This window comes from Pleurodeles waltl, chromosome 6 (assembly GCF_031143425.1).
Source record: "Pleurodeles waltl isolate 20211129_DDA chromosome 6, aPleWal1.hap1.20221129, whole genome shotgun sequence".
NCBI classification, from domain to species: domain Eukaryota; kingdom Metazoa; phylum Chordata; class Amphibia; order Caudata; family Salamandridae; genus Pleurodeles; species Pleurodeles waltl.
Window position 1 is genome coordinate 709,470,812 of NC_090445.1, and position 26,745 is coordinate 709,497,556.

At 42.5% G+C, this 26,745-nt stretch overlaps 1 protein-coding gene across 1 annotated transcript in view; it reads right to left on the reverse strand.

Annotated features, from left to right (window-relative positions):
• DMBT1 (deleted in malignant brain tumors 1) overlaps positions 1 to 26,745 on the reverse strand; it is a 624,760-nt gene that overhangs the window by 274,615 nt on the left and 323,400 nt on the right. Inside the window, exons 56-61 of the mRNA XM_069239169.1 lie at positions 21,903 to 22,217; positions 17,839 to 17,862; positions 17,717 to 17,752; positions 17,425 to 17,448; positions 8,294 to 8,320; positions 394 to 544 (exon numbers count right to left, since the gene is read on the reverse strand). Of these exons, the coding sequence (XP_069095270.1) occupies positions 394 to 544; positions 8,294 to 8,320; positions 17,425 to 17,448; positions 17,717 to 17,752; positions 17,839 to 17,862; positions 21,903 to 22,217 (577 nt within the window). The remainder of the gene's footprint in view (positions 1 to 393; positions 545 to 8,293; positions 8,321 to 17,424; positions 17,449 to 17,716; positions 17,753 to 17,838; positions 17,863 to 21,902; positions 22,218 to 26,745) is intronic.

Consider the following 26,745-nt stretch of genomic DNA (forward strand, 5'->3'; position numbering starts at 1 on the left):
GAGAACATTCTATCTCAAACCTTGGTCATCTCACCCCTCCAGTCTGCAGCCCAGTGCTTTCTAAGTTGAGAAATTTGAGATTCACACCCCCCGATTCTCAATGGATATGCTAAGCCCCTACTTGCAATTCCTTTGGAGACCTTCTGGACAAAGAGTTCTCAATGGATGGCATCAATCTGATGAACACAGATGAAGTGCTGCATAGTTTGCACATGGGTTGAACTAAAATCAAAATCATTCTTCCTATTCACACATCAATAGTAAACACCAAGTTAGATGTGTAATATCCAATAGGGATGAGTGATTTCACCTAAAATTACTAATGGTTATATTTGACTACGATCATAGGTGCAAGGTTTTCAAGCTAAACGTACACTTTCTGGCTTTCCTTACCGTAAACTGTAGATGATAAGTAGGATGCACAATCTGGCCTCCACCTCTATATTCCAGACACAGTAGGCATTGTTGGGATAATTGGATGGATAGTTTGGACTGTTAAAGAATCCATTAGATGAGGACAGGTTACCGCCACAGGAAAGGTTGCCTGCAGAGGGGAAGGAAAACAACATTGCTGTGATGTCATAGTAAAATACAGGGTTAGCTTCATTCAGTAATGGCCTACGACATATACACTTGAAAAAAGAAAAAACATTATCAGTGGATAAGCGCCCCTTCCAGTAGAGTCTCACAGTTAAAGGCTGGTGTGACTTAAAGTCTGTTCTGCTAAGTAAATGAATGGAAGAACTGGCTGAGAATCGTCTGATGTATCTCCAGCATGTGTGGTTCAGCAATAGTATACTGATCTTTAAAAATAGTACATTCCACATACATGAACACATTTTGGTACTTAAATGTCTGATGTTAATTTTATTAATGCTACTAATAAGGCTGGTGCTCAAATAATCAACTTTTGAGAGAAATAAAGGCTGAATCAGCCTGTAGACTTTCCAATTTGTCATCTGCAGGTTACACAAGAAAGCAGCATGGCTTCGTTCCACTGAACTATGCTAAAAGTGGTGTGCTAACGTGCAGTGATTACATCAGGAACCATTCATGAATTGCAATTTTTACATTGGGAGTCTTTACATTGCATGGTGTGTGCTAGAAATGTGGTCTCTAGTTCTCAGATGTATGTACCCTGTCCAGGTAGGGACCACAGTCTTAGTCGGGATAAGTTACATACACACCCTAAACTAACCTGTGCTCACACCCTGTTTGCTTGGCACAGAGCAGTCAGGCTTAACCTAAGAGGCAATGTGTAAAGTATTTGTGCAATACATAAATTACAGTAAAGTGAAGGACACCACAGAAAGATTCAACACCACTTTAGAAAAATAAATAATATATACCTGGTTAAAACAAGACCAACATGACAAATATCCAATCAGTAGAGGTTGAGATATGAATTTTTAAAGATTAAATGTCAAGACAGCATTTAAAAGTCTATAGCGGTGAAAAGGTTACTTAAGGTCACAAGGGACTAGTGCAAATCTAAAATATAGGTGGACCGCAAAGGAGGGTAGGCCGGCTAAAGAATCAACATAGGGTCTGCTGAACAGTACATTTGTTGGAGCAAAGCATCAATGGAGAGGGCATGATGTGTTGATATTTCTGCAGCACTCTGGGCAATGCATTGCTTTTTGAAGTTTGTAGTCGCAAAATCCACTTCTGAGGCCCAAGACTGGAGGGGGCCATGTCAGGCAAGGGTACGACTCACAGATGGAAGAGTCCAGCAGCACTAGGAGAGTCTTTGGTGTCCCTGTGACTGCAGAAGAACAGGGGGCAGGCCAGCAAGGGCTTGGAAACACTTGGGCTCAAGGATGTAGAGAGCAAATCCAGCCCCTCTCACTGCAGGAGAGAAGCAACAGGCAGCAGGCCAACACAGCAGAGCAAACAGCAAAGTGGCAGACCCTTCTACAGCACACAGCAGCAGTAGGTCAAAACAGCAATGCAGTTGCAGAGTGGCAGTCCCTCCTGGCAGCACAGCAGTCATTCTTCCTAGCAGGGTGCCCATGGTTCTAGTAGAGGTCCGATTGGTTGGGGTTTGGGTCCAGTATTTATACTTTGGTACCCTGGCTCTGGAAGGTGAGATAAACTTCCAGGCCTCTCTTTGAGGTCCACAAGGTTGCTGACCTTTCCTCCCTGGATCCAGACACTCCACAGGGGGTTATGCAGTTCTTTGTGTGAGGAAAGGCATTACCCCAATCAGGAGTAAGGAAGGCAGTGCCACACCCTGCACCCCCCATCAAGCCAGTTAATGGGCCATTAAGACCCATTAGGTCACACCTAAGCTCCCATTGTGCGACTGCGTAAAGGGAATGCAAAAAAAACAGCTGTCATCTACCCCAGACGTGTATTCAGAAACAGGCGGAGTCACAGAATGGTTAAGTAAGAAAATGACAACTTTCTAGAAGTGGAATTTTCAGACTTACAATTTAAAATCCGACTTTACCGTTAAGTTGTGATTTTAAAATCTGAATCCACAGACACCAAAGTCCACATTTCTATCTTTTTCCAACTGCGAGGGACCCTTAAAAGATGTTATAAGGTAATCTCAATGTTATCCTATGGAAGAGATAGGCCTTGCAATAGTGAAAAACAAATGTAGCAGTTTTTCACTACCTGGACATGTTAAACTTAAAACTACATGTCCAATGTTGTAAATGCACTGTACCCTGCTCATGGGTCTATCTCGGGTCTACTTTAGGGGTGATTTACAAGTAATAAAAAAGAAGGTTTTGGACTGGCAAGTAGTTGCACTTGCCCAGTCGAAATAGCAATTTAAAATTACACATACAGGTTCTATAGTGGCAGGCCTGAGATGTTTAAAGTGCTACTGTGGTGGGTGGCATGATCAGGTCAGAAACACAGGGTCAGAAAAATAGGAGGAGGAAGGCAAAAAGTTTGGGGGTGACCCTACAGAAAGGGTCAATTTCCAACAGTATATTTCATGTATTTGCAATGGGAGTCCTTAACATTGGACAATAGCCAATAAATTAATTTTAAAATGTACCTAAATGTACACACACATGTGTAATTATTTGGGATAGGTTTAAGAAACATAGTTTAAAAAAAATATGAAATTAAACAGAAATGAATATTAAATAATATGAGCGTAACCATAGTTGTTCATTTTAGAATTAATTGCATAAAATTAGGAAAAAAGATGTAATTAATGAAATGCAATCTATAAGTGTAACTGAAATGAACGTAAAGTTATTAGTGATTAAAAAATATTATGTGAAGAGGAGTGATGTACAGAGCAGCCAAGATGGCTGCACAACATGAAGAATTTCTGCCTCGCTTGCAATATCTGACAAGATCGGCACCTGGGAGAGCGATTTAGACATGGCAAGTGGCCCATACAGCACTTTCAGTTCTGTAAAGCCAGCAGTGGATGTATTGTTTGGACCACAGGACCTGTTGTCACAATTCCAGATCTTCAGCCTGGTGACTGCAATGGAGGGCCCTGGGGGAAGCTAGACACAGTCTAGTCTTCCCCTGGGGATTTCACAAGGCTGCAAAGGAGGGAGGACAAGAATGGTGGGGTACAGGGGGAATGAGGGGTATTGGGAAAGCACTTAAGGAGTCAGAAAGGGAAGTGATGCCCTTTTTGACTCCTTCACAGACCTCAGGTGGCTGACGAGCTCCGTTGAGCCACCCACTTGCCCTGCAGTATGTTGGAGGTGGGAGCTTTGTGGTTGCCATGGTAAGATGGGGTGCATGATGAGGGGCAGTATTTGGAAGGGTGGAGAGTCAGATGCGGGCAGGTACACCCCTCAGGGGGATTAAGGATGAAAGACAGGTGAATGAAGATATTTTGGTAGGATGCCTGAAGTAGGAGGAAGATGTGGTATTTGGTATTTGTTTGGTAAAGGAGGTGACGAACATGTAAGAGATAGGTTGAATTGAGTGGAACAAGGTGCAAAGAATGCATAAAGCCTTATGGGAAAGGATTTGAGGGGAGGTCAAAGAAGATACCGTTTCAATATGTTAATCTTAAGAAATGTTGTTGGTTACATGTTACAGTACTTATGCAATCCTGTCCTAATAAATGTCCTTTTGCACAAAGTGCGGAGTCTGGAGTGTCAATGCCTCTCTATGTGCATAGGCAAGCCTTGAAGGTCCTGCCGCAACAGGGGTCGCTGTAGAGCCTGAGGGCACCCTCTCCATTTTCCGCTGACACAGGCTGCCTTAAAGAGCACCTGACAGTGTTCCAGTCCTCTGGGATTGTCGAGGAGGCCTATCCCAACTTTGGGTCCAGAAGACTGGAAGCCCCTGATTACAGAGTAGTGGACAGCTTTACTGCTAGATCGGGCATGATCAATTAACCTGGTGCACTGTGCAGAGCCTGCAGGACAGATTAGATAATTGGTGAGTGAACCCCTTGAAGCTGACCAAGCAAGAATGACATTTGAAAGGCTCCTTGTTAGTAACCGCTTCTTAAAATACAAGACCATCTCTGGTGCAGAAAGAGATTGGTGTAAAGTGAGCCATATACATATTACTGCAGGCCCACAAAGAGGACACATAATGCCAGGATCCTCAGTCAACCTGGGCGAAATGTAAATTACATCAGTATAATTACCGTAATTTTATGTTACGTTGACATTGCCATGACTCTTTATGTAATTTACTGCTAATTACACATCACAGTATTTCTTGGTAAAAATTCGCCACAAACACACAGTAGCAACTGAACACGAGCGGCTATTGTTGGCAGTGCTCTTCTTTTAATGCATCCTCATGCCAAAAACTGACGTGGATTGACATTTCAAGCAAAAAGACTATAGTGCGAAATGATGGACTTGCATTTCAAGTACTTAATTGTAATTACGTGTAATTTCACATAATTTTGTGTGATTACTTGAAATTAAATTATGCACAGTTTTCATACACCTAATCCTCAGTACTCTATTCCCATTGTTGCTGATTGGACATGAGGGAGCAGGTGCAGCATGTCGTGTCCATCGACACAATAGTATGTTTGTGTGTGGGTGTGTGCTCTTTGTCTTGCTGCGTGGCAAATAACAGACCGCACACTGCGCATTGGCTTTGGCGCGATGGCCCAGCGGTCGTGGTTATCAACACTCTGTGTTTCAGTCTAACTAACCACACCGGCTTGTCATGCCTCTTTAATTATCTAATTGTACATGGCCTGCGGGCCACAACATAATACCAAACAAGGAAGGGTTGCGTCCGCAACACCCCTCACAGCAGGAACAACATGGTAGTGCACGCGTCCCTGTTTCATCACAAGTGTGACACTACATCCCTCCCAAAATTACAAAACAAAACAAACAGTTCTGAACCAACTGCCAAAACCAGTGTCATCATAGTTATTACATCACTTATTTATACTTAATAATCTTGCAGTCTGGTCGAAGGTGCGGGGTTGCTTCTTAAACTGTATTGTGACTCAGCTGCCCGTCCAGCAGGTGACACCAACACTCCGGGGCTGATGACAGGGGCACTGTTCTGCTCAGACTTCGCCCGCTCACTGTCAACAGAGTCCTCATTGGGCAGAAGCCTCTCTGGTCTAATGACCTCCGAGGCTTCATCAGACTCTACTGGACAGGGATAATTTTCTGTGTCTTCATCAGGCACCAGCAAGGGAGGTTGAAACTGTTTAAACCACGAGATGTTGTGAGCAATCTGATCAGATCCCCTTTTCACCACCACAAGGGACCCTTGGCATCTAGTAACAGTCAAGGGTCGGTCCTCAAATGGTAGCCAAAACTTGCTGCCAGGGAATCTATCCTGTACAAGAACATGGTCTCCGACTTGCACATTTGAATGACGTGATCGCCGGTGACAACTTGCCATATCGTTAGATCACTTCCTCTTGGAATATTCTCGGTCGTCATTCACAGGTATGGGCTTCCAGGACTCATGATGAGGAATGATATCTGTCACAACATGGCCCATTGAGAGGTGATTTGGTGCTACTCCTCTGGTGGAGTGTGGGGTCTGATGGTAATCACGGAGAAAAGAATACACTGCACTCTCCGGTGGTTCGCTCATGGCCGCTGCAATGCAGACCACTTTGTTCAGGGTCCTCATAAATCTTGCGATCTCTCCATTGGCTTGGGACCATCGGGGAGTGATCTTTCAGTTTTTTATGCCCAGAGAGCATAAGTACTCTGCAAATTTCTTCCCTTGGAACGGGGAACCATTGTCAGTCTTTATCTCTTTGACAAGTCCATGGGTGTCAAATATCTTCTGCAACTTCGGGATCACATTGGCTGCTGTCAGAGCTCGGACCAGTTCCCTCTCAGGGTAGCGGGAGTAGTCGTCAATCATTACCATCACATGATTGCCTTTAGGTAAGCTCCCAAAGTCAAGGCTGGCTGATATCCAGGTTTTGTGAGGTCGTTTCTCGTACTCTATATTGACAGGTGCACTAGGCTCTCTGGTTGCTTGACACCAATGTCAGGAGCATACCAGCTCTTCGACTCTGTCATCCAGCATTGGAAATCACACTTTGGTTCTCAATCTGCTCTTAGTTTTCACCATTCCTTGGTGACCAGCATGAGCTAATTGGACCACTCTGTTAGCGAGGCTGGATGGAATCACTAGCCGGTGCCCTCAGAGAAGACACCCATTGTTGTTGACTGTCAACTCTTGTCAAACACGTTGCAGCCTATCCATGGTCCTCTGCGCTTCTGGGGTGAGAAAACACCACTGTTTCTGTCCAGTGTGACAAGTATTAGTATTTATGGCTTGCAAGGCTCACTGGAGGTTGTCATCCGCTTGAGTGGCATGCCGTATAGCTTCCATTGAGATGGGCAGGGGTCAGAACCTCTCCCCTACACACCTCACATATTCTTCTGTCTCTAGAGCCTTCTTCAGCAGGGGTGGTGGGCCTAGGGTGTCTTGAGAAGTAATCCGCAGGGTGATATTCCACTTTGCAATTAGATTCTGGCAACTGTAGCATCCATTTTTTTATGCTTGGGGATGGCTTGGAGGCTGTGCCATGAAATAACGGAATGAGCGGTTTATGGTCAGTGGTGAAAATGAACGGGTGTCCATACACATACAGATAAAAATGTTTGCACCCCCAATGAATAGTGATCACTTCTCACTCAATCTGGGAGTACTTTCTCTCAGTCTCTGTCAATGATCAATTCACTTGGGAAGTATGCCTCAGTTCCAAGAGTGAGATCCTTTATTTTAATGCCCGGTTTCCTCCCTCCAGCCCTCCTCCCTCCAGTCATCACTAATGTTTTTTGACCAGCAATCATGGCATAATCTTTACTTTAAGCAGTCTGACCACATCACTTCTTGTTGGTTGCTTGCTCCTGTCGGTTTTAGATGTAAAGTATGTTTGAAATACACCTTGTCTGGCTTTCTCTGAAACTAAAGCTCTCGCTCTAACTGTAGTCTTCTCTCCAACTGACTACTGCTCATTATTCACTCACCTGATTATTCACTCACCTTCTTCAATCCCTCTTTACTCTGGCGCCTGGTTAGCATTGAAGCTCTTCCTTGCTAATAATCTCATTTTTTTCTGAAATAATTACCCTTCTTTTGTTCCCCTTCCACTTCCGATTTTACTTTCTGTCTAGGCTTTATCTTTAATTGCATTCACAAGTTAGCTCCACCTTTTCTGTTCACATACGTTTTGCTTTATGTTCCCACCCGCTCCTTAGGCAGTGCTTCCCAATGCACTGGCTAAGAACTTCTGCACCGTCTTGTCTTTTATGTTTGTTTAAAAGTCTGCCGGACTCAATGCTACATAAGTCTCTCACCCAGATGATAGCTTGCACCCTGCTCTTTGCCCTTTTCAGACTCCCTTCAAAGCCCATTCTCAAGAAAGTTTTTCACTCCCATCAACAAAATGACACCGTACCATTCTTGTCTTTAACTCTACCCTGTGGTGTCTCAGAGTATTGGCCAACAGTGTGATTCTTTGACTGCTCATGCACAGTACAACTCTTTGGCATAAGTGCACTATGCATAATATATCAAATAAGTAGATACAGACTGAGGTAAGTGCAGTGATTTGTATACACTCATACATTATGTTACAGGACATCAGGAATAGGATGTCGCTATCCAGGTTTTAAAGTCAGGGCCATAATGAGTAAGGTGAGAAGTTTTATCAATTTATCGCTGTACCTTCGGTGGTCTCATTTAGCCCACCCTGTTATTTACTTTAAAGAAACTCAGTGGCGTTGCCATCACACACCTTAGGAACGGCACCAATGCACAGACAAAAAGTAAAATTTGAAATTATATGTGAAGAGCAAAGCACAATAACATGCGAGAGGCTGACTGTGGGAAGACTCACCTGCTGCTCCTGTTGTGTTTCCTGTCGCTGGATGGCAACAGTTCAAGTCAAAGTTCATGTGAAATGAAAAGACAAAGGGAAAAAGTTTGTCCAAGATGTGAAGAAGACGCTCACAGCTGCATTTTTAGGTCAAGCGTAGGCATACAACCTATTGTATACTTTCAAGTATACTTCTTCTGTGGGCTTCCATCTATTTAATTTGTTAGTTTCAGTGTCATTTAACAATCTTTGCATGCCAGTGGTCAGTCATGCCTCCTTGTCCCTCCTTCTTCTGTGTGGGAGCAGGGACCACTTCTGTATAATTACGCTGTGTCCTGTTTATCTAGTTTGTAGGGGACTTTTTTCAACTTTGTTTCTTGCTCCTGTACAGGGAAGCTTCAGTTTTTATTTGAAGAGCATTCTTACTCTAAGCTTAGTTGTAAACAAGGCTATAAATCAGGGTGTTATCTTGGTCACATTTGGTCTTTGTGGGATCTTTGCACCCTCTCTCAGCCTCCTGGCTCTCACTCTTCCTTGGATTGGATTGGATTTTTCTTTAACAACTCTACCAGAGCTCCACAATCCTTAGAGACAGTGCCCACTTCTGCTTCATACTGGGATCCCACTCGCAGCTCCATCAGTGCACCTCTGTTCACACACTCCAAGCCCTTAGCCATGCCAGTGCCAGGAACCCCACACACGCTGCCTGCCAGATCACCTCAGTTCTTACAGTCAGTACACACTACTGTTCCAGTACTGGGACCTCAGGCGCAGCTCCATCAGTGCACCTCAGTTCACACACTCCATGCCCTCAGCCATGCCAGTGGCAGGAAGCCCACACACGCCATCTGCCAGACCACCTCAGTTCTTGCAGTCGGTACACTCTGCTGCTCCAGTACAGGGACTTCGGGCGAGCTCAGCCAGTGGACGTCAGTTCACACACTCCAAGCCCTCAGCCGTGCCAGTGCCAGGAACCCCACACACACTGTCTGCCAGAGCACCTCAGTTCTTGCAGTCGGTACACTCTGCTGCTCCAGTACTGGGACCTCGTACACAGCTCCATCAGTGCACCTCAGTTCACACAATCCAATCCCCTCAGCCATGCCTGTGCCAGAACCTCAAAAACACTGTCTGCCAGAGGGCCTAAACTCTTACAGTCAGTACACACTGATGTTCCAGTACTGGGACCTTGGCTCAGCTTCATCAGTGCACCTCAGTTCTACCCTGGCATGGTCACTTCTGTTCCTATATTGGGACCCAGCTCACATACAGTTCCATTACAGCAGCTAACACTGAAACTTTACTAATGAATTTTCATGTATTATGAATGTTAAATTTAGTTAGAAAAAGAGTTACCGTAGAAAATAATGCACGCTTTTGAAAATGTGCGTACTTGAGTGACCACCAATAATCACGGTATACTTACTAATAGCTTATTAATGTAAAATGTCGAGCTCATGTTTGGATTAATGTAGTATTATGTCCTATTAATGGCCATGTATTATGTATTCGCTTCATAAATCATAGGTCTTAATTTAGCAAGGTCTAGGGCCCAGTTGCACAGCCTCATGTCAAGTTGCTTTGCTTAGACAAGTCATAAAATGGCTGCATAGAGTATTAAAAATGTAATTGTCCATTAAGTTGACCAAATGCAGGTAGCGGAAATTCTTTCCCATGAGAACTGCTTGCTAGAAAATGTTTTACTAGCTATAGATACTTTTTATAAATTAGTGTGTGTAAAGGCAATGTTCCCAGGAAATAACAATGGATGACTAGAGTATAAGCCAATACAAATTTGTTACCTGGCAAGCCCAACAACGGGAACAGGATAAGAGCCAATTATCGACATGAGAACAATGGTTTAATAAATTCTTAGATACAAGGTTTTACTTTCATTGGACTAAATGTAAATATATGATTCTTTTGAACAATCGCAATGTGAGAAGTAGTTTTAGGGAATCTAACTTAGTCAGACTGCACGGAGAAAAGAGAGGCCATTTCCTCACTATCTTTCTTGACCATCCCGAAATGAGACATGCTTGAACTTTATTGCTGAATTCCGATGCTTTGCTGACTGTTAGAAATGGGGTCTTTGGTTGGCAGTCAGGTTACCCCCTGTCCAAGCAAGGACCCTCACTCGAGTCAGGGTAAGTCACACACAATCCAAAACTAATCTCTGCCCATCCTTTCATAGCTTGGCATGCTCGGTCTTGGATCATCTTTGGGTTGCGGGGTTTTCGGAGGCCCCGTGGACGATGCGGTAAAATCCGGCACTTGCAGGATGAAGTCACAGGAGCTGCGTCGATCTGGCGGGCGTTGCATAGAAATTTCTACCACACGGCAGGCGCTGCGTCGATTCCTCTCAGGAAGACGGGCTGCGTCGTTCCGGCTCAGCTTTGCATCAAACCAGTGGTCCGCGTATAGAATTTCCGGTCGCAACTCTGGCGCTGCATCGATGTTCTCCTTGTGAAGTCGGGCTGCGTTGTTCTGGTTTGGCATGCAGTGATTTTATCACCGCAGTGCAGGCTGTGCGTCATTTTCTGCAAGCTGTGCTTCGATATCTGCCACACAGGGAGTTATTCTTGCAGGAATTAAGTCTTTTTGGTCCTGAGATTTCAGGGAACAGAAGGCAAGCTCTATCCAAGCACTTGGAGAGCACTTCTCAGCACAACCAGAGAGCAGCAAGGCAGCAGGGAAACAGCATGGTAGCAGTCCTTCTCAGAAAGCAGTCAGGTGAGTCCTTTGGGCAGATGGCAGTTCTTCTTGGCAGGTTGCAGGTTCTGGTTCAGGGTTTCTTCTACAGGAAGTGTCTGAGTTGGTAAGGGGAGAGGCCCTGTTTAAATACCCAAATGTGCCTTTGAAGTAGGGGAGACTTCAAAGAGTGGCTTAGAAGTGTACAAGTCCGCCTTTCAGTTCAATCCTATCTGCCAAGGTCCCAGTAGGGGGTGTGGCAGTCCTTTGTGTGAGGGTAAGCTACTGTCCTTTGCCATGTAAGTGTCAGGCCCTCCACCCTCCCAGCCCAAGAAGACCCATTCAATATGCAGATGTATGCAAGTGTGGCTGAGTATCCTGTGTTTGGGGTTTTTCTGGGTGAAGGCACAAGGGAGCTGTCAACTGAACCTAGGCAGACCTGGATTGGAAGGCACAGAATATTAAATCCAACTTCACCAGTCAGTATATGACCTTCCTACTCCTTTTAGATCAGCAGCTACCACTCAAACAGTATATGAGGGTTTCCTAATGTTAGCCTATGAAAGGAGCAGGCCTTACAGCAGTGAAAAACTAATTTAGGAGTTTTACACTACCAGGACATGTAAACTACACAGGTACATGTCCTGCCTTTTGTCTACACAGCACCCTGCCCAATGTATTACCTGGGGCCTACCTTAGGGGTGACGTATATGTAGAAAAGGGGGAGTTTTAGGATTGGCAAGTACTTTTAAATGCCAAGTCGAATTGGCAGTGAAACTGCACACACAGGCCTTGCAATGGCAGGCCTGAGACATGGTTAAGGGGCTACTTAAGTGGGTGGCACAATCAGTGCTGCAGGCCCACTAGTAGCATTTAATCTACAGGCCCTTCGGCACATATAGTGCACTTTTCTAGGGACTTACAAGCAAATTAATTAATCCAATTGGGTATGATCCAATGTCATCATGTTTGAAGGGAGAGATCATATGCACTTAAGCACTGGTTAGCAGTGGTAAAGTGGGAAGAGTCCTAAAACCAGCAAAACAGTGTCCAAAAAGTGGAGGGAGGCAGGCAAAAAGTTAGGGGTGACCATCCTAAGGCTGTCAGGTCTAACACTGACCGAACAGATGTCCAATTGACGAAGACAGTCGCAACTTGCTGAACCATACTGATGCAAGGTATAAGACGATGTTACTGATTGCTATGTCTATTTCCTTTTGTCCTTAGGTACCAACTGCTAATTTTGATACAGCCATAGTTAGATCTTTTTACAAATTTGTGTTGACTAAACTGTTTTGCATGAAGCCCAAACATGCTATTCTCATCAGAATATTAGTTCGGAAACTCACTGATTGATACCTGCTACATATTAACAATAGTCAATGTCTTTTCTTTGCTGTATGCTATTTCTATTGCACAGTTATTCTTGCTATTCAGAAGGCTGGCGGAATTCTATCGACGGTCATGGCAGTGGACGGCAGTAAGGTGGTGCTGCTGCCAGCAGCGCCACACAAGCAAAACACCGCCTACCGTATCATGTTCCATGATATGGCCTGGCGGTGTTTTTCTGGCGGACGCCGCTGCTGGCAGCAGCACTGCGTCCCATCTCCCGCCGGAGGACCCCCTGCAAGCAGGTAAGTTGGGTTCTCCAACAGGAGAGGGGGGTGGGGGGTGGTGTGTGTGGGTTTTGTGTGTGGGTGGGTGTGCGTGTCTGTTTTTGTATGTGTGCATGCGGGTGTGAGTCGCATCGAATGCATGCGTGAATGACTGAATGTGAGTGTACATGTATGTTGTGTGTTGTGAATGCGTGTGTGCGACAATGTATGTTAGTGTGTGTTGCAGTGTGGGTATGTATATGTGCTTGCATGGGTGGATGTGGGTATGCATGTGTGTACGAGTGTATATGTGTGCGTGTGTGGGTGTGCAAATGTGTGGTGGGGCAGGAGAGGGAGTGGGAGGACTCTGGGGAGGGAGAGGGGGCGGAGGAGACCCCTATCAGTGTCAGGGAAGGAATTCCCTGGCACTGATAGTGCCTACTGCCATGGTTTTCATGGCAGTACGACTGCCACAAAAACCATGGCGGTACCCTGGTGGACGGAGAGGTACATTGGAGGTTTGGCTTAAGCCAAACTACCAATGTCATAATTTGGGAAAAGGTACCACCAGCCTTTCCCCAAATTACTGCCGTCCGCCAGGGTCATAATGACCCCCTAAGTTACATGATATTAGCATTGTTAATATAGGGAAATAAGCATTCTCACATTTACATAAAGGTGTGTTTATTCATGGCCAAGGGGTCATGGTGTGTGGAAATTACTGACTCCCAAGATTATTGATGTCGTTGATTGGTATTGCTATTGATTTGGATTGGAATTGAGCTCTATGGTGAGAACTACTCTAAGCGCAGTCAAAAGGTCAACCGAAACTCTAACGCGTTCCATTATAAACTAATGATAAGTGGCTAAATAAGGTCAGATGCGCTAACAGTGATGGTAGCAGAGTTTGATGGTTAGTCTCCGTAACAGCCCATCATAAAGGCCCCGTACAGGATTAGTCCCCTAGAGAGAAAACAATTTGCAGAAAGTTTGGATTTTCAGATTCAATGATACAAAGTGGAGGAAAATGTACCCCTAAATACTTAGAATGACTTTCCCAGTTTGCCAATGATTGTTTGAGGATGTTCTCGGCGTTCTAGTGACAGTGTGAATGGAATAGGTTTTGCGCTTGCACAGCTTATGCAAATCGCAGGTGAATTGTGATGTTTGTGAGGGTTAGGGAGTTTGCGTACTCGAAATGAAGTTGTTGAAGGCATTTGCATCCTGCAAAGTGTGAAATTAGGTAAGTTGTCGAACTTCACATGTGTGTGGCGCTTTGTCTAAAAAAGTGTCCAGGTGGTTATTGGCATATAGGCCCTGCGAGGTCTAAGACTCCGGAGTATATTGAAAAGTGAATTGGACACTCAGTTTCTGTTGTAATTTGTCTGGTTTAATAGGTCAATCAGGGGTGGTCAACAAGCCAGAGCATGAGTCACAATGAGTGAAAGAATTTTCAACTGAGATCTGGCGAATCCTATGTACACCAGGACAGACATCTAAATGTATGCTATTTCTAGTGCACAGTTATTCTTGCTATTGATTTGTACTGTAACTTTAGAATGTGTAGTTGTCCAAGCTTTGATTAAATTGCGATTCTTTAGAAGATTTGGACAACCAGTATTGTTTCTGTATGTTTACCATTTGATTTTGAGACTACGTTACGTGATATTAGCAGTGTTAATATAGGGAAATAAACATTTTAACTTTTACATAAAGGTGTGGTTATTCATGGCCAAGGGGTCATGGTGAGTAGAAATGAGTGACTCCCAGGATTATTGATGTCATTGATTGATATTGCTATTGATTTGGATTGGAACTGAGCTTTATGGTGGGAACTACTCTAAGTGCAGTCAAACGGTCCACAGAACCTCTAACGTGTCCCCTTATAAACTAATGACAAGTAGCCAAAAAAGGTCAGATGTGCTAAACAGCTCTATTCTAATATTCAGTCCCACTGCCAAGCCAATACTGGACCCAAAAGAGCAAGGCACACTTTGGACAGTGCACCTTAAGTATAACATCCCCTGCCACTGTTGAAGGGAATCACCACAGTTCTTCCAGACTCCATCAATTCTAACATTTAGTGCACATTGTTTCTCAGTACTAAGGCTCACACACGCCCTTCAGGATTCCTTGCTTCTGTGGTTTAGAGGCAAGGCCACTCCAATGCTGGGTCTCACTTGCAGCTTCACCAGGGCACCTCCAGGCTAACACTGGCACGCTAATACTAGATTCCACAAATAGCTTCATTAACATACCTCACTTCTGACCTTGTGTGCCCATTACTATTCCAGTACTGCAGCCCACATACAACTCTGTCAGTGCCCCTCAACCCTAACCTGCAGTGCCCCATCATTCCAATACCAGGAATTACACAGTTCTCTGTTTCTTATTCCTCAACCGCTGCCTTTCTATTATTCCAGCACTGGGTTGGACACAGCTCTGTCTATAACCCCAATCCTGATCTGAATGCCCCAATATTGTTTTATTGGGGTTCACATGTAACTCTGCTAATACATCTGCTGCTGTTTTGCTCTTTCTTTCAACTGTTTATTTCTACAGCTCTCTCTTTTTTTATTTCCCTCTTCCTCTTGCTACCTCCTCTTTCAAACGTGCAAAAAATTGATTATTTCTTGCCTTGTTTCGTTCCTTTCATTTTTCTTCTCAGGTGTTTATTCTTTCACTATTTTTTCTCTCCCCTTCATTCTTTCTTCTTCTTTTTTGTTTGCTCTTTGCTTCGACTCAGTGTGCATCCTTTCTCTTTAAAAAAAAAAACTTTCTTCCTTCCTTTCTCTGTTGTTTTTCTTATCTTTATCTGTCAATTCCTGTTTTACTATACATCCCTCTTTTTTCATCCATGTGTGGAAGCCACAAGTTACTTGTGGGGACCCAAAGTGTCAAAGTGGTTTTTCCATTCTGTGTCTTTGGGAAATGTGTCAGTACATACATACCGTTGTTTTTTCGCTGCTTGTTGCTCTCACCATCTCTCTTTTTTTCTCCAACGTTCATTTTTCTCTTTTTTCTTTTGTTTGCTAGCTTCCTTCCCTTTTTTTTGTCTCACACGTTTGCTCTATTTTTTCTCTTAGTTGTGCTTTCATTTTTTCATTATTTCTTTCCCTACTTTCTTTATTTCTTTGCAACCCCCTACTCTTTCTTCATTTTGTCTGTTGTATTCCGTTCGCCTTTTTCTGCCTCATCTGCTTTCTCTCCTGAGGCTTAGTTATCAATGGAGCAACAAGTGCAGTGGCACCAGGGCCCAGAGAATTACGGACATCACTCAACTCTAATTACTGCTCTGTTTTCCTACCGAACTTCCTGTCAATCATTTCCCTTTCTTGCCCCAGGGCCCATGACACTATTACTACCCCACCTGTCCTCTCCATCTTTACTCCTAACTCCCTCTTTCCTTTCACCCTCCAATCAGTCCCAAATGATATTTTTGTTATGGTGTTTTGGGCATTACACTCTAATGCCAAAAGTTTATTTCTGATAAAGGTTTTTGTGATAATTATATACGTTTTAAAAATGAGGAAGAAGGTAAATGGAAGTGCTTTAGTTAAATGCTGGGCCTCTGGAAAAGATTAAATTAGTAGCCAGCGCTGAACAATTTATGTGGCAAGAAAAGTCCAGTCATGAATTTAGAATGCCAATAGCTCTTACTCAAGAAAATGTGAGACCTGTTGCATTAAAAATGCTTGTTCTTGTACTATGATCCTCCCTCAAGCCAATCCCTCTTGTATTGTGTGTTTCTGAAAACCTCTAAAGGGCAGGGTTACCAGTTTAGATTGCATTTAATTGCACCTGATAAATAATGACAACAGGGTATGTTATTTAGCAGGTGTGATAAATAACGCTTAGTAAGAGTTTGTGGGGCATAACTTGAAGATTTTGGCATTTAACGCACCATAATTCCCATGGTACAGCAAATACCCTTTGATTTCTTCTCATTAAGTTTCACCAGGTTTGACCTTCAGAAATGTAACCACAGTTGAGGTATGTAACTTATTTGAGCGTTCTCCTCAACAATCTTTGTATTAGCTCTGTGAGCTATTTTGTTCCTTTCTGTCTCTTTACCATGCACTGTAGTCTCCCCAGCCCCTCTTCGGAGACCAAAGATCTGTTTTTTCACTCAAAGTAAACCGAAATGGATCTTCCCACCACAGACAAATGGTGCTAGAAGCTATTTAGACACTATGGTTAGCACACACTTTAGATCCTCAAAGGAAGTTGTGAAAATGCCATACCTGATACATTTAAGCCAAGAGATATAATGGAGAAGTAATAAAAAGAGACACAGCGAGGAAATGTACAACGCTAAAGATTTTTGTTTGATGCAGCTTCAGACTTAAGGCCTGCTTTATGGTTTGATGGACTGTATACTCTGTCTATCAGGGAGTCAGAGGACATTACCTGAACCACCCCGAAGAACTATCACTAGTCAAATCTGGAGATGACCATCGGCCCAGCAGGCATCTGTACACACTGAAAAAAGTCTTTGTCAAAGTGGTTTATTTCAATGTACAAGGCTGTGGGGGTCATTTTTTCTGTCCCTCACTGCCAGGGCTTTCCTGGAGGTTACAGGCAAACAAAAAGACATTACACCATCCACACAAAATATGGAATGCACCGTAGTGTCCTTTCTTTAGCAGTCTGTATTCTGTTGGACTGTCAGAAGAAGTTTTACATTAAGGAGCCAATAGGGGCTCAGTCAATGAAAAACTAAAGGTTCATCCATCTTTAAATGAGGCAGGTAGACCGAGTGGTTGGCAGACAATCTGCTATGTCACTTTTGCAAAGGAGTACCCTGTCTGCCAATGTCTAAATCAGGCTCTTAGTCATTATCCATAATCGTGGCTACATGCTTACCAGAAGTTATCTTCCATGTAGTACCTAAATTATCAAAGATTTAAAAAAGAAAAATGTTTTTGAATGTGTTCATTGTGTGAGATCATATAATAACAAGACAATAGCAGCAGTATTGGTACATTTTTTCATACTTGTCACAAGAAACAGAGAACTTGAGCTGGCCAATATCAAATCAGCCTGCTCCTGAACATTTCATTTGACATTTAAACATTGTGAGAAACATTTAAGACACCAGCACACTTAAAGCACATTTTCACATTGGACACACTAATGTTAACACAAAATGTCCTACCTGTGGGATATGTACTCCCAGAAGCATGGGTTGGAGCTGGGAAAGAAGAGAAAAGAACATTGTGTAAGTGCTCAAAAAGGCTCACGCTGGCCACACATCAGTGAATGAACTGAAGCTCATACCTGTTGTTGATGTTGGAATGGCATCTACAAGAAAGGAAAACTCAGAATTAGCACTCTTTATAACTGAACCATAGGGGCTCCAGATAAATTATGTCATATGATTTGAGCCTTTCACCTCTAGGAGCACAGTTCCATTCTAGCCTCTGTTAGTGAATGTTGTGGAAATAGAAGTGTGAACAGGGATATCAGCCTGCAGGGGAGACCCATTATTTTGGGCAGAGGGGCTCTGCCTCCCCTCAGTTTTGCAAAAAATGGTGAGTGTCTGGGAAGCTGAGCAAAGGTCAGCCTAACAAACACCCTATATATTAGGGTATGGCAGCCAGGCACTTTAAATGTGCTACATGCGCTGGCATCTGGCAGCCTGAACAATGCTTTGACCAGCTGAAGATTTCTCAAATCCAAGGGCGTGGCATCATCAGCAATTTATCTTGGAGCACAAAAAGTATATTTATGTTTAGATTTTCCATAGTTATGTAGCCCTGAATTTTAAAATGGCTACTGTATTTTGCCATCTTGCTTTGAGACACGTAAAGGTTTTATTTCTAGGTGTAGCTGGAGTCATACTTAATGAACATAATGGTCTGTTTCCTTTATTTCAACCGTGAAAAAAATGTTTTCTTTTCTTTGTGATAATCATGGTACGTTTGTATTCAATAGCCCATTCAGGAGACACTTGCAGGGTACAGACTGCCTCTGAGTCCTATACAGTACATGTATTTGGCAGATTACCCCAACAGCACATGTCCTTTAGTCATGTGCAGCAGGTGTTGACTGCTGAGCCTGACATATGTCATCACACAGTATCCTGTTAATGTAGGTTATCTACTCAGAGCCTGTAGCTAAATGGCCTATGGCCAGGCATCGCACCACATTTTTAAAGACTTCTGACCCTAGCTGTACATGACCTTGAGCCATGCAACGTAGGGTGGTCCACAGGTCCTGGCCTCTGTCTTGGTCCTGCAGTCCACTGTCTTCACCTGTCCAAGTCCTGGTACATATAAGCTGTGCACAGGGGGTTGGGCTATAGAACCAGTGTGCTGGCTTTGCCTACAACTGAACCAACACAGGTTGGCCCTCCTACCGCTCCATACAACCTAGAGCCTTGTGCAGCTGGTTGGGTAAAAGGATCCAGCCTACACTAAGCTCCTGCACACAACCAACAAAATATATATATATTTTTTATGGTTCTTTCTTTTGAAATGAACCGTTTTATGTTTACTTTTCTTTTCTTTTTCAAAAACTGTTTTTTAGTATTTTTTTTACATTTCTTTAATTTCCTCATTTGTAAAAACCTTTAGTAAAAACCTTTCTGACATTTTTATTATGCACCTACATTGCTAGGGAGTGCCCTTTTTTTGTTCATTTCTCCAAACATTATTTTATTAAACCAGTTACAGAACACTCACAAAAACTGGAGACATCAATCATTGTCCTCTTTGACTTGTAATTGCACATCTTGTGGCAGGGTATTTTCTTACTCCTCCTCATCCCTCTACTAGCCTCGCTTATCTGACCAAAAGTGCTTCTTTGGATGCAATCCCTAATTTATTTAATGATTCACTTGTTGAGAATGAACACACCCTTGAATGCATGCCATGTAGCAATTGGTCACATAGAGTGCATGAGATTCTAAAGGCATTGCCCTTCTTTTCGCAAATTGGATGTGTGGAAATCTTCCACACCAAAACTCTCGCATTTTTTTTTGATGAGTAGTGGACCATATGACAGGTTGTTAAAGAAATGAGTCTGTATGCCTGTATTTCTGAATGGACAAAAGAAAAATTATGTACTCCAAAGTATTGGTTCCTTATCTCTGGATCCTGTGGGATTAGTTTGCATGTGGAATGCATTGTTTAACTAATAAGAAGGATCCCTTCTTGTCTTTTTTGGTGGCATTATTGTTTCCACAGGGTGGTTGGCTTATTTTGCAGATAGTGTGGATTGTTTAACCAATGGAATGGCTAATTTCATTTTTTGTATTTTTTGTGATGCAAATCCTTGCAACTCACACAAACACAATACTACAGTGCTGTGGCAGTCTCACACAATACTTCAGTGCTGTGGCAGTCTTACACAATTATTATATTTTAAGACCTTTTTGCTGATAGGAAAATATAAAACAACTCATTGGCATTTCCCGGCTAATTAGGAGGATTTGTAAATCCAGGGATACCATTAGAAAGATTTCAGGTTTCTGTGACTGGAATATGCCACTCTCAAGTAGTTCTTGTACATATATTGATAATCACTACACTACTTCCTACTGGAGAACCACAACAGAGACCATCTACTATTTGTTTTCATCTTCTTACTTTTCTAGGGGACATAAGCATTTTAGCAACTTCAGCTATGGATTCTTGGAAGAATGAACAGGGCACAGAGCAAATCCAGAGGAAGCTGCTCTAGATACCAGGGAAGATCAGACCACAGAGATTAGGTCTCCATCGGCGTCTATCATTGTAACTGTAATTTTAAATGTTTCATGTGGCAATTATCTAACACCCATCCTGTAGAGAAAAAGTTATCTTCAAAATATGTCACATGTATGTTACTTGACAAGCAACGCAGCCCAGGAAGATATGTGAAATTCTCATTGGAACATCACTGATGCACTAGCATTTTATTGGCTGAGGTTAAGAGTGATTTATTGTAGCCAAACAAAATGGACGATTAAGAGGTTGCATTTGCATCTGCCATCACATTACAGAAAGCCATCTCTCTTTCCAGCACATTACCATAAGACATCCTACAGCAGAAAGAGTGTGAAGGTCATCTATGCTTCACCTCCATTGGCTTGCACTGCCTTGGCTGCATGACGGTGATCTTCATTAAAGAACAGAGCGCACATGGATGAAGAAAAAGAGGTTTGTTACACTAGCAGGCATGCAGAAATATATGTTTGTTAGCCAAGTTGCTATTTCACATTTGCTGTTGTGTTTTTGTTCTTTACACCCAAAAAATGAAAAGTACAAATAAACAAACTTTTATAGTTAAAAACCGTTTCAGTTAATTGTTTTATAAGTCATTGAGCGTCAATGACAGTTTGAACAATGTACTCCCAAAAGCACATCACCTCTCACCTTGTGAAGTTAGGGGTAGACTCAGCACCCTTTTAACCATATACTTCCAACTCCAGCAGTGGACGGCATTTGTACGCACACAGAGCATGTGGGACGCAGGACTTGGCATTAAGTCAGAACCTGCGTCTACTTTTCATGTATATCCAACCCTTGCTACCATGCCATTGCAAAGATAAGTGGCCAAATAAAAAATGTATTTTGGAGCACGTTTAGTAATAAAAACACTTTTACACTATTATACAGAGGAATTAAAACTATCCTTTGGTCATCAAAGATTCCCCTATAGAATCAGTTGGCAGAAGGCAAAAACTAAGGCCTAACATAATATCCTGAGTTATTGTGATCTGCTTTTTCGCATGAATTTATCCCCATGTCCAATGTATACATTTGTGTACCTTTGTCAATAACTGCTATGCATGGCTAAATAGCATAGCACACACCCTATATGCAGTTCTGTAGAGAAAAGTTTGCTATTTATAACCATTACTGAGGGAGGGGAGGGCAGCTGAGGGAGCATCATAACCCTCTGAATGCTTCACATCTTGTGTGCCATAGCCTCTCCCCACACAATAAATAGCATATTACACACTTCACATTGTGTATATGTGTGTATATATCTATATATACGTTTATGTGTGCGTGTATAGATAGATAGATAGATAGATAGATAGATAGATAGACAGACAGACAGATAGACAGATGGAAAGAAATGTATGTTTGAAATTATGAGAAATATGAAGATTTCTCTAATTCGGTAGGCCAACTTAAAAATCGAAATCGATCTTCTAGGGGCTCTATTTTGAATCATTTTAATATCACAGAGTTCTCTGAGCCATTCACGCTTGTACAGGTAAAGACAGGTGCGGATTCTGACTGCAAATAGAAAGCAGAGTGCAGACAACATCACTATGGTGAGAAACAAATCATCTGAAGCACTGACATCAGAGAAGCAAAATCTTTGGGTCCAGAAAATTAGTAGTTTACCTGAGCAGGTGACCCCAGCGTCCTCATGGTGGCCACAGTTGTGTCGCATCCAGCCAGAGTGACTGCACTCCGACAGGGAAGACTCTGAGCCCCTGCAGTTGACATCATCCAGAAAAATGCTTCCATTGCCCTGACCAAAGTAGGCAGAGCCAGGAGCAGAAACTGCCCCTCCACAACTGAGCTCTCTGCACACAACTTCTGCATCACTTAGGTCCCACAAGTCATCGCACACTGTCCCCCAGGAGGAGTTATAGTAGACCTCAACGCGGCCCGCGCATCTGCTGCCACCATTCTGGAGTCGGATGGGAATTCGCACTGTAGAAAAAAGCACAGTGAACTGGTCATGATGTTTAGAGTTTTCCAACATACTTGGAAGCATTTGGGTCTAACTGCTTGAGTTTGTTTTCAGTGATCAATAAGTATGTTCAGTGGTTTTATTAAAGAGGGATTCCTTAAACTAAGAATACCAGAAGGTTTACAAAATATATGGATTAAACTTCTGAACTATCTTTAAATTAATGTTTCAAATGTACAGTTTTGCAACTATCTGCTACTATTTGTCTTTTCTTTTTCTTTGCTAAAAATGCTATTCACTTGGGAATCGTCATTCCATGTGGTTTATTACATTCACTTTCAAATAGTAAACAAAAAATAGTTTTCAGTGAATTTGATTTTGACCTCACTTTTGTGTTGTTTTAGTTGTGCTGCTTGCTTCACTGTTGAGATTTGTACTTGATAGGAATTCCCTCATAGCAGCTTCTGAGCTCAGCCCACTCTACCCGAGAGTAAGGCAAGCTTGCATTGAAGAGTCTTTCATTTGCCTTTCTGAGTTCCCACTTAAGAGTTGTAATGTAAACCCAGAAATGGCACATCTACAAGCTTTAGGTTACACATCCCTGAGGGACCCTCCTTTCCAGAAGCTCCCTTTGCTGGGAGATGAAGTGGACCAGAGGGTCAGGGCAGATGTAGGACTGTTTGACTTTTAAGCACTGGAGTTAGGTTCACTGGCCACAGGAGTGAAGGTAATTATCTACAGCTCCTCCTTCATTAGAGCTCCTAAAATCCTTCTGTCCTTTTCATCAGGATCTCAAGGACATCTATCTTAAGGCACCTTCATTACACCTTTGGTGTGCCCCTCATTCCATTCACTCATGCCCCAATAATGGAACACTAAATGCATTCTCCAAAAGCTCTTATAATTCATCTGCCTGCCTTCATCTGCTCTAAAAGAAATTGTCTTATTGGATGGAGGGGGTGAAAACTCTTCTTAAGCAACAACTACAATGCATGTGAGGGTGAAGTACAAAAGTCCCTAAATTAACCTGTGCTCAATCCTCTTCTACCTTAGCACAAAAGCAGCCAGGCTTACATTATGCAGAACAAAAACAGTAATAAAGTGAAAACTGAGCACAAGAAAATTGAAACACGAATTGCCAAGAATTGAGATAATTGTAAGCAATAAAATGACATTATAAGTAATAAAATACAATCAGTACAACCAGAGGTATGAATGTTTAAAGCTTTTTGGAAGAAATAGTGCTAAAAATTATCAAAGCATCTACCATGAGTATCTGGGGTGCATGAATTCAGGTCAAAAGCTAAAGTTCAGGCAAAGCGCAACAGTGTGCAGGTTCGATTCACAAGGTGGATTGGGCACAGTCTTGGATTGCCTTCAAACTTAGAAGAAACTTCAAAGAAATATTCAGGACAAGGTAGAGTTCAGCAGGGCAAGGCAGCAGGCTATGGCTGAGGAGTCTTTGTCGGGAGTGCTGGATGAAGTTTCCGTGAAGCCATCGATGATGGCAAGAAAAAATTCCACAGTGGGAGAAGTTAGATTCTCAGGCCGAGGAAGTTCCTAAAATCAATAGGTAGTCCTTTGCCACTGAACTAGTGAGAATTTTATTTTTGGACTTGGACAACATTTTTGAACTCGAAAACCTCCAGTGAGATGAAGCAGTAGCTTAAGCGTGCCCTAATAGGCCACATATTGTTGTTCGGTTGTCATTCTGAAGAGTACTTTGCAGCTGTGGGGATGAATGTAACAGGTAAAGTTTGGCTTACCTGCTGCCCGGTATGTCCTTGTCATTAGTCAGTTCTTCTACAATTTTTTATGAAACAATTTACAGGTTCCTACATTTTAGTTTTAGGGAGAAGCAGTACCTATTCTACCACTTCCAGACTTTTAGGGGCAGGGCACTTGGGAGTTAGCACACACTCTAGCAGAGGCCAGGTGGGTTCAAGGTCTCTGGAGGTTGTTATGTTGCTGTAAATCACACAGGAAGCCAGCCAAATAGCCCTTGCAGTCATTCTGGGAGTCATGGGTTCAAGCAGCAAAGCAGGCCTCTAACACCAGGACAGAACATCAGGGAAGCAAGGCAGGCATCAAGCAGCAAGACACTTATCTGGTGAACAAAGCTGGCCTTAAGCAGTAGAGTATTGTTATTGGGGTTGGGGCAGCCCTTCTGAAGACTTCCATAGGTCAAGAAGTGTATTGTGCAGCAGTTCTGAGAGTCCAATATTTATAAGGGGTACCATCCAATGGAGTGGTTGAATCTTCCCGGCTAACCCTAAATCTGGTACTGAAAAGTTCTTCCCTTCCCCTGCCGAGCATCTAGGAAGTCTGAGGTGACAAAAAGCTATTGTCAGCTTAATTTCTATGTGTGCTGCAGTCATCCCTTTGCTATGTAAGTGGGCAGGGACAGGTCAGTCCCATGTTATTGTGTAGTCACCTATTGTCCAACTGTCAGGCGGGAATACACAAACCCCATCAGCTAAACTATTCATAGTCATATGACCCAGGACACCTACAGCAGGACATGGTTAGTACGAGCAAATGCCAACTCTATAAAAGTGCTATTTTCAGAATTGTGACTTAGAATCTGGCATTAACATTCAAGCAAATTTTAAAATACAATCAATTTAAATCCAAATATGGTATGTCTACCTGTACACAATAAAATGTTAACACTTACTAAATGTAATATGGAAACCAATGTCATACTATGCAAGAGGTAAGTCTTACCGTAGTAAAAAACAACTTTAGGAGTTCTTCAATAACAGGACATGTAAAGCTTAAAACACATGTCCTGCCTTTTAATAAATTGTACTCTACCCTATGGGCTGTTTAGAACCTAACGTTTGTGTGAGATACGTATTAAATATGGTTTAGACCAAGGAAAACTTTTATTCTGCTAGGTGAAACTGGCAGTTTGAAACTAGACTACAGTCTACAATGGTAGGCCTGACACATGTTTTAACGGCTGCTGTAGTAGGTGACTCAAGGTATGCTGTAGGTTTGCTAGTAGTATTTGAATTACAGAGCCTGGGAAGATGCACTACAATACACTAGAAGCTTATGAGTAAATGAAATGTGCCAATCAGGTGTTAGCCACTTTTACCATGCTTTAGGGAGGCAGCACAAACACTTTAGCACTGGGTAGAGGTAAAGTGCACAGAGTTCTAATCCCAATAAAGAAATTCAAAACAGGAGGGGTGAAGACAAATGGTTTGGAGGTGACCCTGCAGAGATTGCCAAGTCCTTCATGTTCCAACCTCAAGGCGTCTTCGTGGATCGCTAGAAACCACAACAGAGACTTTGGACCAAAAGAGTGTATGCAAAGCATTTAGACTACATCTGTTGTTTCTCCTTTGCTCTCTATGTGGTAGCTAGATCAGGTTCTGCCCTTTGGTCTTCAGAGGTTATTGGTAACAACTCAGTGCTAATGTCTTCCTTCTCCATCATCTAATTAGGAAACTACCAGAGTTCAAAGCTTTTAAGTGTGGACATTAATGAGATTCTAAGGTCTGACAGGAAAGAGAAAGGACATATGGCAGCAGCGTAACATTTTGCAATATAATTCGCATTGCGAATAGTGGAGAGGTATGGACTCCTGCTTCTTTACTTGTTGAAAGTTTATTTAGCCCTTGTGTACTTCAAATATGGGGATTATGTATGTAGTGCAGTCTGATTGGAAATTTTGCATAATAACACGCTATATACAGAGGTGTCGTCAAAGCTAAGCAGGAGACTAATTTTTTCATGCATTGTAAGACATATCTTTTGGAATCACACTCATGGGCTGCCTAGAAGTCATGTCAAAGTACCTGAGGAGCCTTAAGCAGAAACATGCATTGAGATCATCGAATGCTTTAAATTCAAAAGACAAGAAAATTCATGCAATGTGATCACTTCATGCCTTTTGTTTTAAAAGCATATTAAATGATAACGCTCCAATCTAAGGAATTATGTAGAATTAGAAAAGCAGGGGAAACAAATAAAAAATGTCTGGATCGGTTAAAAGTACTCATATTGGACAATGAGTGGGAGAGGTAATACCCGTGGCCTGACTTGTGTCTCTTTCGCCAAAATATTGGGATTCCAGTGATTTGCTGAGGACAGCATGAGAAGCTTCTTTTCTTAAACACAAATACAAGTAATGAAGGTTTCTGTGCTTTTCAGATGGGACCTTTGCCACCTAGGCATGCAATAATTAAACATTTAAACACCAGGGTAGGCCTGCTTTGAAAAACTGTTTTGAAAAATGTAATTTGTTTTTGGCCAGCAATAGATTAGGATATTCAAGGATTGTCCTGTTACCGGTCACCATTGTAATACTAACATATCAAATAGGAATTCACAGGTTATAGTAGGGGCTTATACCCGACCTACCTCATATTGTCTGAATACAGAATCCCAAAACCAGAAAAGTCTGGAGTGTTCTATTTACTCATAAAGATACCTTAATGGATGTGTTGCTGTTATGACTTCACAAGTGAAATTACAGACTGAAACATTGACATTGCTTTGGTATTTGGTGAAACGTTAAGACACCAGCATCTTTTA